The sequence below is a fragment of the Giraffa tippelskirchi genome, chromosome 2, assembly GCF_054371585.1.
Source record: "Giraffa tippelskirchi isolate mGirTip1 chromosome 2, T2T-mGirTip1v1.2.pri, whole genome shotgun sequence".
NCBI classification, from domain to species: Eukaryota; Metazoa; Chordata; class Mammalia; order Artiodactyla; family Giraffidae; genus Giraffa; species Giraffa tippelskirchi.
The window spans coordinates 23,632,332-23,650,703 of NC_137276.1; the positions used below are offsets into that span (position 1 = coordinate 23,632,332).

General features: G+C 39.3%; 1 protein-coding gene across 9 annotated transcripts in view; it reads left to right on the forward strand.

Annotated features, from left to right (window-relative positions):
• The window catches only part of LOC145539476 (VPS10 domain-containing receptor SorCS1), a 580,892-nt gene that overhangs the window by 486,776 nt on the left and 75,744 nt on the right, over positions 1–18,372 (forward strand). For all 9 annotated transcript variants that reach the window (XM_081573556.1, XM_081573559.1, XM_081573557.1 and 6 more), the window contains one exon: positions 10,010–10,181. In XM_081573556.1, the coding sequence (XP_081429682.1) occupies positions 10,010–10,181 (172 nt within the window). The remainder of the gene's footprint in view (positions 1–10,009; positions 10,182–18,372) is intronic.

Here is an 18,372-nt window from a genome sequence, read left to right on the forward strand (position 1 = left end):
CTCTTGGAAAGATCTTAGAAAGAGTTAGAATAAGAACTGAAATGGGTGTAGAGTATCCTTCCAGTGGCTGTAGCTACTAGTCCTTAGCTCTTAGCCCAGTGATGTAAGGTGTCCAGTGTCCACACCACGACATAGTGCGTGAACACAGTTCTGTCACACTGTCCCTGCCACTCTTCCCTGCTCCTTCATGCCTCCCACAAGCCACTCCATGGAAAGCAAGGAGGCTGGTACCAGGCCTTCAACCTACTATGGGTAGAGAGTGAACTCTAAGGCAGGAGGTGTTGCTTGGTAAAGAGCAGAGTTATTTTAGAATGAAACAATCTCTACCTTCATCTTTAGCAAGCCACTTCCTTTCTTGAGCCTTAGTTTCCTAAACTATGAAATTTTACTGTTTGCTTCTGGGAGTTGATTAAATATGATACTTTATATGAAGCATGGAGCACAGTACCTAGTGATAGTAGTCACTTTTCAAAATGTAAAGCATCACCAACAGTGATCATCTAAGGTCTCCTCTGGAGGAGGTAAAAAGAGGGGGGAAATTTCCTTTTATTGTGTATCTATAGTCCAGACATTTGATACATAATAGTCATGATGGTCCTGAGATCTAGGACACATTTAATCTAACGCCCTGTTTTGTCATCTGTAAAACTGAAATAATACCTCGCATAGGCTCATAAACTCTCAGAATCAGAAGCACTGTACTCCAAAATGCATGTCTGCCCCCAAGACCACTCAAGGCAGACAAGACATTCACCTGATTAATAAATGAGTTCCTTTTGTTTAAATATAATGAAATCAGTATTCATCTGTGTGTCATCTGGCATTTAGTGCTGAAATAACCCCAAATTCATTTTCTCTTTGTTACTCCATTGATAACTATAAATATCTCAGTTTGCAAATACAAAAGCCCAAGCCTATTTATTTATACTATACATACTATGTACTACACATTTATACTATGTTCTTGGGCATGAACTTGGGAAAACTCTGGGAGATAGTGAGGGACAAGGAGACCAGGCTTGCTGCAGTCCATGGGGTCACAAAGAGTTGGACACAACTTAGCAACTGAACAATAACAATAGCTATTTCAAATCCTAACAGATGATGTTGTGAGAGTGTTGCACTCAATATGCCAGCAAATCTGGAAAACTCAGCAGTGGCCACAGGGCTGGAAAAGGTCAGTTTTCATTCCAGTCCCTAAGAAAGGCAATACCAAAAATTGCTCAAACTACCACACAATTGCACTCATCTCACACAGTAGTAAAGTAATGCTCAAAATTCTACAAGCCAGGCTTCACCAATACGTGAACCATGAACTTCTAGATGTTCAAGTTGGTTTAGAAAAAGGCAGAGGAACCAGAGATCAAATTGCCAACATCAGCTGGATCATCGAAAAAGCAAGAGAGTTCGAGAAAAACATCTATTTCTGCTTTATTGACTAAGCCAAGCCTTTGACTGTGTGGATCACAATAAACTGTGGAAAACTGTGAAAGAGGTGGGAATACCAGACCACCTGATCTGCCTCTTGAGAAACCTGTGTGCAGGTCAGGAAGCAACAGTTAGAACTGGACATGGAACAACAGACTGGTTCCAAGTAGGAAAAGGAGTATGTCAAGGCTGTATATTGTCACCCTGCTTATTTAACTTATATGCAGAATACATCATGAGAAATGCTGGGCTGGATGAAGCACAAGCTGGAATCAAGATTGCCGGGAGAAATATCAATAACCTCAGATATACAGATGACACCACCCTTATGGCAGAAAGTGAAGAAAAACTAAAGAGCCTCTTGATGAAACTGAAAGAGAAGAGTGAAAAAGTTGGCTTAAAGCTCAACATTCAGAAAACTAAGATCATGGCACCTGGTCCCATCACTTCATGACAAATAGATGGGGAAACAGTTGAAACAGTGGCAGACTTTATTTTTTTGGGCTCCAAAATCACTGCTGATGGTGATTGCAGCCATGAAATTAAAAGACGCTTACTCCTTGGAAGGAAAGGTATGACCAACCTAGACAGCTTATTAAAAAGCAGAAACATTACTTTGCCAACAAAGGTCCATCTAGTCAAGGCTATGGTTTTTCCAGTAGTCATGTATGGATGTGAGAGTTGGACTATAAAGAGAGCTGAGAACTGAAGAATTGATGCTTTTAAACTGTGGTGTTGGAGAAGACGCTTGAGAGTCCCTTGGACTGCAAGGAGATCCAACCAGTCTATCCTAAAGGAGATCAGTCCTGGGTGTTCATTGGAAGGACTGATGTTGAAGCTGAAACTCCAATATTTTGGCCACCTGATGCGAAGAGCTGACTCATTAGAAAAGACCCTGATGCTGGGAAAGATTTAAGGCAAGAAGAAAAAGGAATGACAGAGGATGAGATTGTTGGATGGCATCACTGACTCAATGGACATGAGTTTGGGTAAACTCCAGGAGTTGGTGATGGACAGGGAGGTCTGGCGTGCTGCTGTTCATGGGGTCACAAGGAGTGGGTCATGACTGAGCAACTGAACTGAACTGATACTTGTATATGGTTAATTCTTGTTTACACTGTTTCAGATCCAGAGAACGCGATACGATTTCAGTTGCTAAATTAACTAGAACATTTCTTGTTTCATGCCAACCATGAAAGATTCTGTAAATATAAAATAAAGTGGGCATTGGGCTGGTTTATTCTAAGAAATGAAGATAATCTTATCAAGGAACAGATTTCTTTTTGCTACTAAGCTAGAGATATTTCTAGACGTGTTTTTAAAAAAGTGAGTATAGAAATTTTTGTCCGTGAAGTTTCTTTAGAGGAGCCATTAATCTCTTCTGGAATAATCTAAGTGTACAGTGATGGTTCTTGTTCCTCAGTGTTAGTTTCCCAATATCCAATGGAAATATTTACTCAAGAGTTAAAAAAAAAAGTTTTAAAAATAGCATTAATTCGTTATCTATATAAGAATATTTAGTGGGTCCAGGAAAAAAAATATATATATATGTACACACACACACACACACATAAACTATAGCAAAACAGTTATCTCCATACTCTCACATACATTTAGGATGTTTTAAAATGCTTTCTATAAACATAATACTCTCTACGTGAGCTATGAAAACACTTAGACCCTGGCTCTCCTGCCATCACCCTGAGGTTGCTATTTCCAGGGCCTTTGGGGGCTGTGTTCTTTTCCCAAGTGATCTCATTTCTTATCCTGGTAGGGTTCTTGATGTTCAGTCTGATTTATTTAGCAACATATGTCAGTGTACATCACAGAGAATAATTGAAACACATGGGCCACGTGTTTCAAGTCCACAGAAAGGAAATCACTTGCAGTGTTTGCAGACCCAAAACTGCAGGAGCCTATGTAGCTGTTTTTTTTTTTGGAAAGCACCCATTCAGTTTTACAGCAGATGCTCTAGACTTGTCAGCTGTTACAGAATTGATTCTTCAGAATATATTTCTCAGATACATGATCCCACATGTTTACAGGATGGCATTAAGGTTGGAAATGAAGAAGGTGAACGGAGATCAGGTTTCTCACACTACTGTCCTTGCCCAGTGGTATTGGGAATAACAATCCTCATCCAGGTGATATGGCATCATGGCAAGAGAGCTCCAAACCCAGTCCAGAGCCCCTGACACTGCTTGCCCGCTGTGTGACCCTGGGAAGCCCTCTAAACTCTTAATCTCTCTCTCTTTTTTTTTTTTTCCTTATGTGCAAAACAGAGGGATTATATTGATCTTTAACCCCTTCAGGTTCTGACATGTCCATAATCTATCTGAAGTGACCAGTATTAGCATTCCTTGGACTGCAGATGTTTAAAAGTAGGGAAATTTTCTTTTTATGAATTTCTTATGTAACTAGTTGACTGTAGTGGATTCCATGAGTCATCCTCCTGATGTTTGATGCTGTCATTTAGTTTAACTCGGCCATATGTCCCCCACTTCATCACGTTGGTATTCAGAATGATGTTGCATTCTATTTATTGTTCAGGTTAAATGACTTGTGCTTCCATCCTACTTAGTGGAAGAAAAGCTTTCTCCCCCTCACCCAGTCTTCTGCCCAGTGACACTCCCCTAAGCCCAAGATCTGCTTACTCTGTTTAAGGGGAAAGTTCTGAGAGCTATTGCCTTGAGGAGAGAAACTTGGAGAACCTGCTTAAACAGTCATGGAACCCTGTTATTTCTGAATGTTGGGCGTATGACTGCTACATCACGTTATTTCTGAAATATGAGCACGCTGAGTCTAGAAAAACTTACTTGAAGTGTTAGCTATGCACTGTACCAGCAGAACCAGCTCCCTTCTCTGTTCCAGGGCTTGCCCCATTTCTCATTTCAAGTCAGGTGTTATTGTAAGAAGAAAGTTTTTCCTTGAAAACAAAGACACATAGTACAATCCAAGAAACTAAACAAATATATTCTTTTCATTGTGCTCACAAATGAGGGACACTGGAGCTCAGTGACAGTAAGTCCTACCTTGGCTGTAAGAAAACTTAGAGTTCCACCTCTTTCTTGGTCATAACATGTAATAACTACTGTGAAAAAAGAGAAGAGATAATGTAATAAGAAAACATAATGTCTGCGCTGATTTTAATGAATGAATAGAAGCTTGACAGAGTAAAGATCGTCCCAGGGAGGATGAACAACACAGACAGAAGAAGGCAAGTAGCCTTTCACCTGGCCTGAGCTTAGGAGGCATGCAGGGCAGTGGAAAGAGCTAAAGCTTAAAAACTGCATCGACCACAGATCATGAAACCATCTTTTAAACCCAAACCTTACTCTTTATGACTAAACCATGGGCAGTCTGAACAATATTAAGGAAGGAATTGATGTGATCCAGTTTGATCTGAAGATAATCTTGTCAGTAAGAGCATGGCTTCCACTTTCAGGGAACTTGTATAGTACTGTGCTTAGTTACTCAGTCCTGTCTGACTCTTTGCATCCCCATGGACTATAGCTCGTCAGACTTCTCTGTCCATGGGATTCTTCAGGCAAGAATACTGGAGTGGATTGCCATGCCCTCCTCCAGGGCATCTTTTCAACCCAGGAATCAAACCAGGGTCTCCTGCATGGCAAGTGGATTCTTTACCAGCTGTAATAGCAAGACAATATTTAAAACTTTAAGTAAGCAAGTAAGTAAGTGATGTCACTCAGTTGTGTCCAACTCTTTGCAACCCCATGGACTATAGTCTGCCAGGCTCCTTCATCCATGGGATTCTCCAGGCAAGAATACTGGAGTGGGTTTCCATTTCCTTCTCCAGAGAAACTTCCCTACCCAGTGATGGAACCTGGGTCTCCTGCTTTGCAGGCAGACTCTTTACCATCTGAGCCACCAGGGAATTAGTATTTAAAACTTTAAATGCTAATTTTTTACTACCTTATGATATTTAATATTTATTAAGGTCTTGCAATGTGGCATTTTTTTTTCTATGTCCGTTTGAATGTTTTATCTCATTTAATCCTCCCAAGAACTTTAGGAACAGTTTCTGTAATTATCCCTGTTTTATAGACAGAGAACCCAGACACTAGAGTCTGGGTAAATTGTCCAAGTTTATATAATGTGTAATAGCCTGCATTTAAACTCGGGCAGTTTGGTTCCAGAACACTAGTTTTAACCACCAGGGCAGTGATCTTTAATCCTGGCTGCACACTAGAATCACCAGGGGAAATTAAAAACAAAAATACACTGATGCTCAGAATTCTCATTTAAACTGACTTCTGTGGGCAGAGTCTTAACATCACAGAGAGGGTTGTGACTGACTAAACCAGATTATATTGTCACCTTAACATACACGGAATAGTCACAAATATCTATATCAAACATTTGTACTGTAAATATCTGTACCAAAATCGTAAGTTAAAAAAAAAAAAAAACAACTGCTAAACAGCCAAATCACAGGATATGAAGACTTTTGATGCTTTTTCCAATTTTGCTCTCACAAAGAAAAACTACAACCTTCATCTTTTTAAAGACTGACAGGCAGCGCAGAAGCAAAATCAAAGAGGGTAGGGGTGAAAAGGAAAAGGTGACAGAGGCTATCAAGAAAAGAAGGAAGAGAATAGCTGAAATTGGGGTTGTTGAAGTAATAAGACACCATCTACCGATGAGCAGTCGGTAATATCAAAGGCGTTATTTGTGGAATGCTTCCTTTCAGTAATTGTACAAAGACTCCCTTGCCATTGCAAAGCACTTTTCTTCCTGGCAGATTGAAGAATGTTTTACCAACTAAATGCATCCTAGTAATATTCAGAGCTTAGGTCCAACATAATCATAAGTTGCCTTGTTATTGCGGAGGTAAGCAGCCCCATTTAATAACATATAAAATGTATTATTCATTTATGTAACTCAGACCCAGGGACAGCTGCTGGGATGAAAATAGAACCATTCTGTAATGCACAAAGCAGGTGTGTGCTTACTTGAGTAAATGAACTCTGTATTTCTGCTCAATTTTCTTGTAAATTTCAAGGACCAGTCTGGCAGGGCTAATATGAAGCCATTTTCGTCCAGGAAATAAAATGGTCTCAGAACGATTTTTAATGAGCATTGAAAAAATTACCAGCAGTCTTCTCTGTGGCAGAATCCCAGGGGAATGGATTCATGCTTTGGATTTAGCAGAACTCCTGTTGCTACAGGCTTCAGGGAAGCCCAGGGTGGTGATTGGTCAGAACAGTGACACATAAAAGGAATGTTCTCTAGCTGATGATGCCAGTGGTAATGGTTAGCCCCTGCCTCCAGAGCTGCTTGCCAAGATAGAGTCACAGGTGTGCTTGGACACTAAGTGATTAAAGTTATAACCTGCCTTTAATGTGCATTGTGCCTGGCCTCTGAAACATGCTGGGAGTTTGTTATGCAGTTTAACTCACTGGGATGCCATAATTACTGTATGACATTGCTGGTCACTTCTCCGTTACCATTGCTGGTACCATAATGTCACCATTCTCCAGTGTCCGCATCGTTTTTTTTTCCCCATCTGCCCTCATTTTCTTTCAAATCAGCATACAGTCATAAGCACCTACATGGACTTTTCAAAATATTTAATATCAGATAGGATGATTTGAAGATGTTCAGACATGGCAGAGACCGGTCAGAATGAGTAGGGATCTCAGTACAGGAGCAGGATTTAGGAAGCTCCCTGGTATATTAGGACTTCCCTGGTCTGCTTACAATGCAGGAGACCCGGGTTCAATCCCTGGGTCAGGAAGATCTCCTAGAGAAGGAAATGGCAACCCACTCCAGTATTCTTGCCTGGAAAATCCCATGGACGGAGAAGCCTGGTAGGCTACAGTCAATGGGGTCGCAAAAAGTTGGACATGACTGAGCGAATTCTCTTCACTAGTTTATTAGGTGTTAACCCATTCACTTCTGGATTGCCAGGAAAAGCAAGGACTCCAAGGATAGGGGTTAACATAGCTGGGTTGGTGGGTGTGGTGCTTGCAGAGTTTGGGACCAGTGATGATAGCCAGTTTCTAGACAGATATTTCAACATTTAAACTCTGTACAGTCATCCCAGAGTGGACCTCATGATTATCAGTCTTGCGTGTCTGGGGCACAAGAATGCCCTCAATGAGGAGCTTAAAGTTCACAATCATATGAAGGAAGAAAATCATACAAGGCATTATTGATTCCTATCAAGTAAATCATAAGGATTCCTGTAAGAAATGACACATATCTCACCTAATTTAAAGAGGTAGTGCAGTACAGTGGTAAAGAATACATGTATCCTAGATTGAAATTGTCTAGGTACTGCCTGTGTCTTGAGAAAACTAGTTAAGTTCTATGAATCTTAATTTCTTCATCTGTTTATTGGGAGTAATGATACCTTCTTTATTAGGGATAGTTTGAAAGCAAATCATGTTAAGAACTAAGCACAATGTCTAGAACATACTAGTGAAAGGATTAGTCGCTCAGTCATGTCCAACTCTTTGCAACCCTTGAACTGTAGCCCACCAGGTTCCTCTGTCCATGGAATTCTCCAGGCAAGAATACTGGAGTGGGTAGCCATTCCCTTATCCAAGGGATCTTCCCAACCCAGGAATTGAACCTGAGTCTCCTGCAATACAGGCAGATTCTTTACTATCTGACCATCAGGAAAGCCCCAAACATATTAGTACTCTCTAAATTTGAACTTCTTATGATTTTACTTTCACAATCAGGAAAATACAGGAGATAAGCTGCCACTTAAAAAGTACGGATAAGTTTTAGGCAGCTGATTAGGCAAAAAGGTGGACATGGAAGCAGAAAGAACAAAAGAAAAGAAGTACTTTCAAGAGGATTGAAAAGAGAAGTTTGGCTAAAGCAGAATGAGCTGGTTGGGGAGAAAGAGTCCAGAAAAGTAGAACAAAGTTAGTTTATGGATGGCTTTAGGCCCAAGTTAGAGGATTTGTGATTTATCCTAAGGAAATGGGAATTTGTGAAGGTTGTGAACAGGGAGGATAGATAATAATATTAAGTAAAAGTAACTGATAACATTTCATAATCACTTGCTAATTGTCAGGGTGGTTTTAATTGTTCTGTGTACATTAATCCATTTCATCCTTATGGTTACCCTATGAGGTGAGTTTAATATTAATACTTGGCCTTACAGTCATCTATAGTGTTCAAAGTGCTTTCCCAGATAGTATTTAATTTTTATTTTCTCAATTGTGCTTTTAGGTAGTCAGTTTTGAAACTTAAGAACAGAGAAAGGACTATGGCTAGATTTGAAGTAGTTGGTAAGCAATAGCCTGCACACTGCCAGATTTTGTAAATAAAGTTTTATTAGAACCCAGATTCATTTGTTCTTTTATGCATTCTCTATGTCCACTTTAATGTTACAACCTGAGATTTGAGTACTTGTGACTAAAGCTATATAACCTGCAAAGATGAAACATTTATTCTCTGGCACTTTATGTGAAAAGTTTGTCAACTTCTGGTCTGGAAGAATGGAAAGACTTTGGACTTTTGATTGCTTCCATTTTGAGATCTACCAGTACCTTCCTCAGGTAGATTGGAGAAACCAAATAAATGAATGAATACATAAAGTGGCTGCTGTGAACTCCACACAAAAAAGATGATGAATACATAACATTGGACCTCAAAAGTCTTAAAGAAAACCCACAGATTCTAATTTACTATAAATCTGATAAATTGTATAGGACAATTGGTAGCATAATTCTTTTTATTTTTTCCTATTAAGGCTAAAACAAGAAAAAAGCAAAATAGAGGGAAGATTTACTCAATCTATAGTCTAAAGTTTCCTTAATGTGAAATTTCAATAGTTTAGGCATTATATCCCATGAAATATTGAGTAGAAACTCTCAAGGTTAGCCACCTTTCTGTACTGTACCATGAGTGCAACAGCTTGTACAGTATCTAATGTTGAGACATATAATGCATAATAATCAATTCTTTCCTTGAACTATACCTTCCTTTGCAATGTATACATGTATATATTACAATATATATAATACTCATTCTGAACTTTAATTATATAGCCTTTGAAGTATTTTCTGGATTATCCATGTATAGATGGTAAAGAATCCACCTGCAATGCAGGAGACCTGGGTTCAATCCCTGGGTTGGGAAGATCCCCTGGAGGAGGGCATGGCGACCCACTCCAGTATTCTTGCCTGGAGAATCCCCATGAACAGAGGAGCCTGGTGAGCTGTATAGCCCATGGGGTCACAAAGAGTTGGACATGACTGAGCAACTAAGCACACATCTTTTCAACTGGATTATAAACCTATTGAGGGTAAGGAAAGACCACGTCTTCTCCTGCTATGCATTTCCCACAACTCCAAAGTGAAATCGTATATCTATCAACTAAGTGAATAAAAGCATAACTTAAAATGGTAATAATGATGCAATATGTTCCTATGATTATTTGCCTCTCTGTTGGGTGCTTATTATAAACAAACTGTAATCTTCCAGACACCATGAAAGGTAGTTATTGCTAGCCCTCAGGGCGAGGCAGAAGGTTTGAAAAGTTGGGAGTGATCCAAAGTATCATGAGCTGAATTACAATTTGAGCTTTTTTCCCGTTTAGGTATAGAAAGGTGGTTTCCAATAACTGCACTGATGGAGTGAGAGAACGGTACACAGCCAAGCCACAGAAGTGCCCAGGGAAGGCCCCACGGGGGCTCCGGATCGTCACCGCTGATGGAAAGCTGACGGCGGAACAAGGGCACAACGTTACTCTTATGGTGCAGCTGGAAGAGGTAGGACCAGGTCCCGTCTCCCCTCTACCTTCTAGAGCCAACGACTTTTCCTAAGAAATCATGATTTGGTTTACATGTCTTTTTGTCTTTGTTTACGTAGATATATATTTTTTAATTTTAAATTTTATTTGAAATTTGTATTCTCCTTTCAGTTCCGTGGTATTTGTTGTAAGTTTACCTCCTCTGACACAGTTCTTCAATTACTTTTATTTCACTGCAAGTTGTTCTTCATTCTTACTGAACCTGTAACTTCTTAGGGATTCTGTCTGGATTTAATCTTCTATTATTGGCACTTTTAGCAAAATGTTTTCTCAGAACACATTAATAGTATACCTAGAACGGCTTAACACATGTATGTACTGAACCAACCTAAAAGCTGCTAATGCTGTCTTCCTCCTTTAATCTGAGGTCATGGCTTTTCTTTCTAAAGACAGCATAACCGGTCAACATATAGCATCAAGACCAATCTAAACTAATTGAGTATAATTTCCTTGACATTTGAGAGGTTTATTATTTTAATATTAATAGTGCCTCAGGAATATTATTATAAACATCAATTATTATTTGCCAAACTATAGTTACCTGAAGTTTCTAAGTAATTAGATGGTAGAATAAGATGACATTTTAAATATTTTAGAATGTTTACGGCATGTTTGTCATCTTGTAAATGAGGAAGATGGCCTCTAAAGGATAAACACTTTCATTAAATGATCTTAATTACTAAACCAGGCTGTCCTACCGTCAACCATGTTTTCTATGTACCTAAAATATGGCCAACACCACTTTCAGCCATGTGAATGCAAAGGAATCTGAAAAGTTCACAATGACATCAGGATAAAAATATACAATATTGTCTTCCCCCCTTCTCTTCTGATAGTTCAGTGCATCTCCATCTCTAACATACATACAAATTACCTGGTGAGCATGTTAAAACAGTTTTCTGGGCCGCATCTTCAAAGATTCTCATACAGGAGATTGAGGTAAGGCCCAGGAATATCCTTTTCTAATAGGGTCATAGGTTATGCATTCAGTTCAGTTCAGTCGCTCAGCCATGTCCGACTCTTTGCGACCCCATGAATCGCAGCACGCCAGGCCTCCCTGTCCATCACCAACTCCCGGAGTCTACCCAAACCCATGTCCATTGAGTCGGTGATGCCATCCAGCCATCTCATCCTCTGTTGTCCCCTTCTCCTCCTGCCCCCAATCCTTCCGAGCATTAGGGTCTTTTCCAATGAGTCAACTCTTTGCATGAGGTGGCAAAAGGATTGGAGTTTCAGCTTCAACATCAGTCCTTCCAATGAACACCCAGGACTGATCTCCTTTAGGATGGACAGGTTGGATCTCCTTGCAGTCCAAGGGACTTTCCAGAGTTTTCTCCAACACCACAGTTCAAAAGCATCAAATCTTCAGTGCTGAGCTTTCTTCATCATCCAACTCTCACATCCATACATGACTACTGGAAAAACCATAGCCTTGACTAGATGGACCTTTGTTGGCAGAGTAATGTCTCTGCTTTTCCAAATGCTATCTAGGTTGGTCATAACCTTCCTTCCAAGGAGTAAGCATCTTTTAATTTCATGGCTGCAATCACCATCAGCAGTGATTTTGGAGCCCAAAAAAATAAAGTCTGACACTACACTGTTTCCCCATCTATTTCCCTTAAGGTGATGGGACCAGATGCCATGATCTTAGTTTTCTGAATGTTGAACTTTTAAGCCAGCATTTTCACTCTCCTCTTTCACTTTCATCAAGAGGCTCTTTAGTTCTTCTTCACTTTCTGCCATAATGGTGGTGTCATCTGCATATCTGAGGTTATTGATATTTCTCCTGGCAATCTTGATTCCAGCTTGTGTTTCTTCCAGCCCAGCATTTCTCATGATGTCCTCTGCATAGAAGTTAAATAAGTGGGGTGACAATATACAGCCTTGACGTACTCCTTTTCCTATTTGGAACCAGTCTGTTGTTCCATGTCCAGTTCTAACTGTTGCTTCCTGATCTACATACAGGTTTCTCAAGAGACAGGTCAGATGATCTGGTATTCCCATCTCTTTCAGAATTTTCCACAGTTTATTGTGATCCACACAGTCAAAGGCTTTGGCATAGTCAATAAAGCAGAAATAGATGTTTTTCTGGAACTCGCTTGCTTTTTCAATGATCCAGCAGATGTTGGCAATTTGATATCTGGTTCTTCTGCCTTTTGTAAAACCAGCTTGAACATCTGAATGTTCATGGTTCACGTATTGTTGAAGCCTGGCTTGGAGAATTTTGAGCATTACTTTACTAACGTGTGAGATGAGTGCAATTGTGCGATAGTTTGAGCATTCTTTGGCATTGCCTTTCTGTGGGATTGGAATGAAAACTGACCTTTTCCAGTCCTGTGGCCACTGCTGAGTTTTCCAGATTTGCTGGTATATTGAGTACAGCACTTTCACAGCATCATCTTTCAGGATTTGAAATAGCTCAACTGGAATTCCATCACCTCCAGTAGCTTTGTTTGTAGTGATGCTTTCTAAGGCCCACTTGACTTCACATTCCAGGATGTCTGGCTCTAGGTGAGTGATCACACCATTGTGATTATCTGGGTCGTGAAGATCTTTTTTGTACAATTCTTCTGTGTATTCTTGCCACCTCTTCTTAATATCTTCTGCTTCTGTTAGGTCCATACCATTTCTGTCCTTTGTCGAGCCCATCTTTGCATTAAATGTTCCCTTGGTATCTCTAATTTTCTTGAAGAGATCTCTAGTCTTTCCCATTCTGTTGTTTTCCTCTATTTCTTTGCATTGATCGCTGAGGAAGGCTTTCTTATCTCTCCTTGCTATTCTTTGGAACTCTGCATTCAGATGGAAATATCTTTCCTTTTCTCCTTTGCTTTTCGCATCTCTTCTTTTCCCAGTATTTGTAAGGCCTCCTCAGACAGCCATTTTGCATTTCTTGCATTTCTTTTCCATGGGGATGGTCTTGAACCCTGTCTCCTGTACAATGTCATGACCCTCTGTCCATAGTTCATCAGGCACTCTATCAGATCTAGTCCCTTAAATCTTTTTGTCATTTCCGCTGTATAATCATAAGGGATTTGATTTAGGTCATACCTGAATGGTCTAGTGGTTTTCCCTACTTTCTTCAATTTAAGTCTGAATTTGGCAATAAGGAGTTCATCATCTGAGCCACAGTCAGCTCCCGGTCTTGTTTTTGCTGACTGTATAGAGCTTCTCCATCTTTGGCTGCAAAGAATATAATCAATCTGATTTTGGTGGTGGCCATCTGGTGATGTCCATGTGCAGAGTCTTCTCTTGTGTTGTTGGAAGAGGGTGTTTGCTATTACCAGTGCGTTCTCTTGGCAAAACTCTATTAGCCTTTGCCCTGCTTCATTCTGTACTCCAAGGCCAAATTTGCCTGTTACGCCAGGTGTTTCCTGACTTCCTACTTTTGCATTCCAGTCCCCTATAATGAAAAGAACATCTTTTTTGGGTGTTAGTTCCAATAGGTCTTGTAGGTCTTCATAGAACCGTTCAAGTTCAGCTTCTTCAGTGTTACTGGTCGGGGCATAGACTTGGATTACTGTGATATTGAAAGGTTTGCCTTGGAAATGAACGGAGATCATTCTGTTGTTTTGGAGATTGCATCCAAGTACTGCAGTTTGGACTCTTTTGTTGACCATGACGGCTACTCCATTTCTTCTAAGGGATTCCTGCCCCCAGTAGTGGATATAATGGTCATCTGAGTTAAATTCACCCATTCCAGTCCATTTTAGTTCGCTGATTCCTATAATATCGGCATTCGCTCTTGTCATCTCCTGTTTGACCACTTCCAGTTTGCCTTGATTCATGGACCTAACATTCCAGGTTCCTATGCAATATTGCTCTTTACAGCATTGGACTTTGCTTCTATCACCAGTCATATCCACAGCTGGGTATTGTTTTTGCTTTGACTCCATCCCATCATTCTTTCTGGAGTTATTTCTCCCCTGATCTCCAGTAGCATATTGGGCACCTACTGACCTGGGGAGTTCATCTTTCAGTGTCCTATCTGTTTTGCCTTTTCATACTGTTCATGGGGTTCTCAAGGCAAGAATACTGAAGAGGAGCTACTCCACATTCAAGGTCAGGAGGGGCCTCCGTGAGTGATACCCCTTGTTCAAGGTAAGGAGCAGCGGCTGCACTTTGCTGGAGCAGTCGTGAAGATATACCCCACGTCCAAGGTAAGAGAAACCCAAGTAAGACGGTAGGTGTTGTGAGAGGGCATCAGAGGGCAGACACACTGAAACTATAATCACAGAAAACTAGCCAATCTGATCACACGGACCATAGCCTTGTCTATCTCAATGAAACTAAGCCATGCCATGTGGGGCCACCCAAGACAGACGAGTCATGGTGGAGAGGTCTGACAGAATATGGTCCACTGGAGAAGGGCATGGCAAACCACTTAAGTATTCTTGCTTTGAGAACCCCATGAACAGTATGAAAAGGTTATGCATTATGCTTCAAGAAAAAAGAAACAAAGGCAACATCAAGAGGCCCAGACCAGTCCACAAGGCTCTAGAGGGTGACTTAAAGGGGAAAAGATGTAGTTAGGGTTACATTATCAGGTTTGCTCAAAATACTTAGTATTTTAATTTGCATAGAAAAAGCTGTCATCTAATGAGTTGGAATTCCTGGCTCCAGTGATGCTGATGCTTTCAGTTCAAGGACCATTAAGACAAGCACTGCTCTAACCTAATACTCTTTTCTCCTGTCTCCTTAGTATGTGGCTTTTAACCATACCCAGTTTTCTAAACACTAAGGTTCCCCAATGTTCTTCAGTTGGAACTAGAAAGAGATGGGCCAATTTAGGCTACTTGGAATTACTTGCATTTCACAGAAAGAAATCTTGGGGGAGCTTCTGCCTAAGGCTATGACAGACTAGCTTGCTGCAAACCAAATAAATATGTATTATTTAGAGTAAGAGTTAGAGAGAGTGGGAAAGAGAGAAACACACAGAGAAGGAGAAAGAGGACTTAAGAAATTTCAATTCTTTTCTTGAGAGATAGGAAACTCATTGTGATGAGCTATGCTGTATTTCATGTAGTATTTCCCCTCAAGAACTTTGCCAGTTCATCTATCACACTGTTGAAGAGGTCAGATTTCAGATACCCAGTAGAAGGTCAGACCAAAAGTGTTGGCTAAACATCTGTTGGTAGACTTGAGGTTGGGAAAATAAAGATTGGACTTCAGAGTTACCAAGTCAGCTGATGATGTCAAATCCCAGAGAGGAGAGAAATATAGAGAAGTTTTACAATATTCTATGTCCTTTGTTTCCTTGGGGGATTCCATGGTAGTTAATTGGTACAGAATCTGCCTGCAATGCGGGAGACCCAGGTTCAATCCCTTGGGTCAGGAAGATCCCCTGGAGGAGGGCATGGCAACCCACTCCAGTATTCTTGCCTGGAGAATTCCATGGACAGAGGAGCCTGGCAGGCTACAGTCCATGTGGTCACAAAGAGTTGAACACAACTGAGCCACTAACACTTTTCACTTTCGTTTCCTTGAGTTATTTGACAATACCCGAGGGATGCAGATAAAACAGCAAGTAATCACTTAGGATGTGAATTCAAACGTAGTTTTTAGATGTATTACATTTTGAGGAGAAAGGAAAAAATTGAGTTTAGAGACTATCAAGGGGAAAGCCCTGGTGAATGATACAAGACTAGGTCCTGTAAAGCTCTATGCTAGGAGCAAGGACAGAATGGAATTAGACCAGACTCTCTATACCCTGAAATCCCACCTGAAATTATTTCAGTCTAATCATTATTAGAATGATTTTCCCCCATTTTAAATGTCTGTCAGGAACTGTAACAAATCCTCTTTAGAAGAAAATAGCATATACCAGTGGCCTTCCTACTTTTTTTTTTATGTAAAATTTAGAGTATTTAAATAACTACAGATATATCAAGAATCAGGACCAAGAACAGGAAAAAAAACAACAGAAAAAAGAGCATATTTCCTGAGATATGATTAATATGTTTATGAATATGGGACAAGATATAAAATTTAATCCCACAGCAGTCATCAGTAGGTGGCAGTAATCAAATAGAAGTCATAGAACTACAGGTATAGGTACTGATATTAAGAATTTAGAGGGGTTTGTAGTAGATTGAACCCAGGTGAGTGAAGGATCAGTTTATTAGAAGCAATGACAGTAGGTAATATAACATTTCGAACATAAGAGGAAAAGAGTAGAAAATAGAGAAAAGAATAATGAGACCAAAGGAAATGGTGGAAAGAGTGAACACAGTCGTCCTGAAGGGGAGGAACTGATAAGGAGCCAGAATTATTTTTGGAGAGATAATGTCAGAGAATTTTCCAAAACCTGGCAGAAGATATCAGCATATCAACACAGAGATTCAAAGAATCTGTAGACTCAAAACAGGATATGCACAGAGGGAAACCACTTTTAGATATTGTATTCAAACTACTGACATCATCTAAAATCAAGAGAAAATTTTAAAGCAGCGCTGACAAAAATGGAATGACATGTTTGAAGTGCTGGGGAAAAAATAGTGAAGCTAAAGCAAAAACAGTTTTTCAGGCAAGCAAAAATGAGAATGAGTCATGTAAGCTGACTTCTGTGAAAAGAAACACTAAAGGTAACTGTTCAAGCATAAAGAAAATGACCCCAGGCAAAAGCACAGAAATAATGGAAAGAATGAAGAATAAGAAAGAAGATGGATATGCTGGTGAACTGAAGGTAATAGCAATTTTGTAGACCAATCATGTTAATCAGTAGTGGGACTTAAAATACATGCAGAATTAAAATACATGACAGCAGTAATATAGTATGTGAAAAGAATTAAATGAAATTAAAGTGGTTTAAGCTCCATGAAATGTCTGTGAAGAAGTATTGATAAAAATACTCTTATATATTAGAACCAGCATGTTCAGAATGTGTGCTTTAATATCTAGTCACAAGTAAAAAAACAGTAAGGTGATGCTGAACTATCAAACTACTGGTAGGAGAACTGAATGATTATTAAGTGCCTCATTAGTCAAAATAAAGTAAAAAAGAGAGAAGAGGAGACATACTATCATTGAGACAAATTGAACAGATATGAAAATGGTATATGCAAACACAGATATTTCAGTAGTTATATAGAATAAATAATTAGTTATTTTTGTGGCTTGTTTAAGAAATGTGTCTAGCCCAAGATTGTGAACATATCATACCACATGTTTTTTTCTTAAGCTTTCACATTTAAGCCTAAGATCCATTTTGAACAAAATTGTTTCAGCCAAGGACAAAAGTTTATATATTTTTTCCATATATATAGCCAGTTTACCTAGCACCATTGAAAGACAAATATTTTCACACTAAATTTCTATATGGTCAATTGATTTATGACATAATAATATACACATATATGTGCACATATGTATGTGTTTTATGTCACATGAGACTGCAGTACAGTAGATAAAGTATTATCTTTTCAGTAAATGGTGCTGCAGCATTGAATATGAGGAAACATGTGAATCTTCACCTCTAAAAACACACCAAAATAATCTTAACTGAACTATCAGTCTAATTTTGAAAGAGAAAACTAAAGTGCTTAAAGGAAAACACGCAAGGGTATCTTCATGACCTTGGATTAGGAAAATATTTTTTAAACAGGAAAGAAAACCTTATAATATAAAGAAAAATATGATTTAATAATTTTACATTAAAATTGAGAATTTCTTTTCTTCAAAAGACATTATTTTAAAAACCAGAAAGGTGAAATCTAGAGGGGAAGAAGTTATTTTCAGTATACACTTTCAATAAGGGACTCATACCCAGAAAAATACAAATAAATCCTACAAATCAATAAGAAAAATTCCATCAACCTAGTAGAAAATGTACAAATGATTTAGAAATCTCAAAGAGGGTAACCACATAGCCAATAAGCATATGAAAAAATTACCAACACCACCGCTTATCCAGAGAATGCCACTTAAAACAATAATAAATTATTGCTATGTACCCATCAGAAGACTGGTATTTTAAAAGACGAACAATATCAAGTGGTGTTGTTGGGGCAACTGGTCAGTCATCCAGTGCTGTTAAGAGTGTAGATTGGCACCCTGGAGACTCGCTTGACATGAAATGCTATACCTGAATGCATGCACAACCTAAGAGCCGCATTTCCACTCCAAAGATATTTTCATCAGAAATGCATACAGTG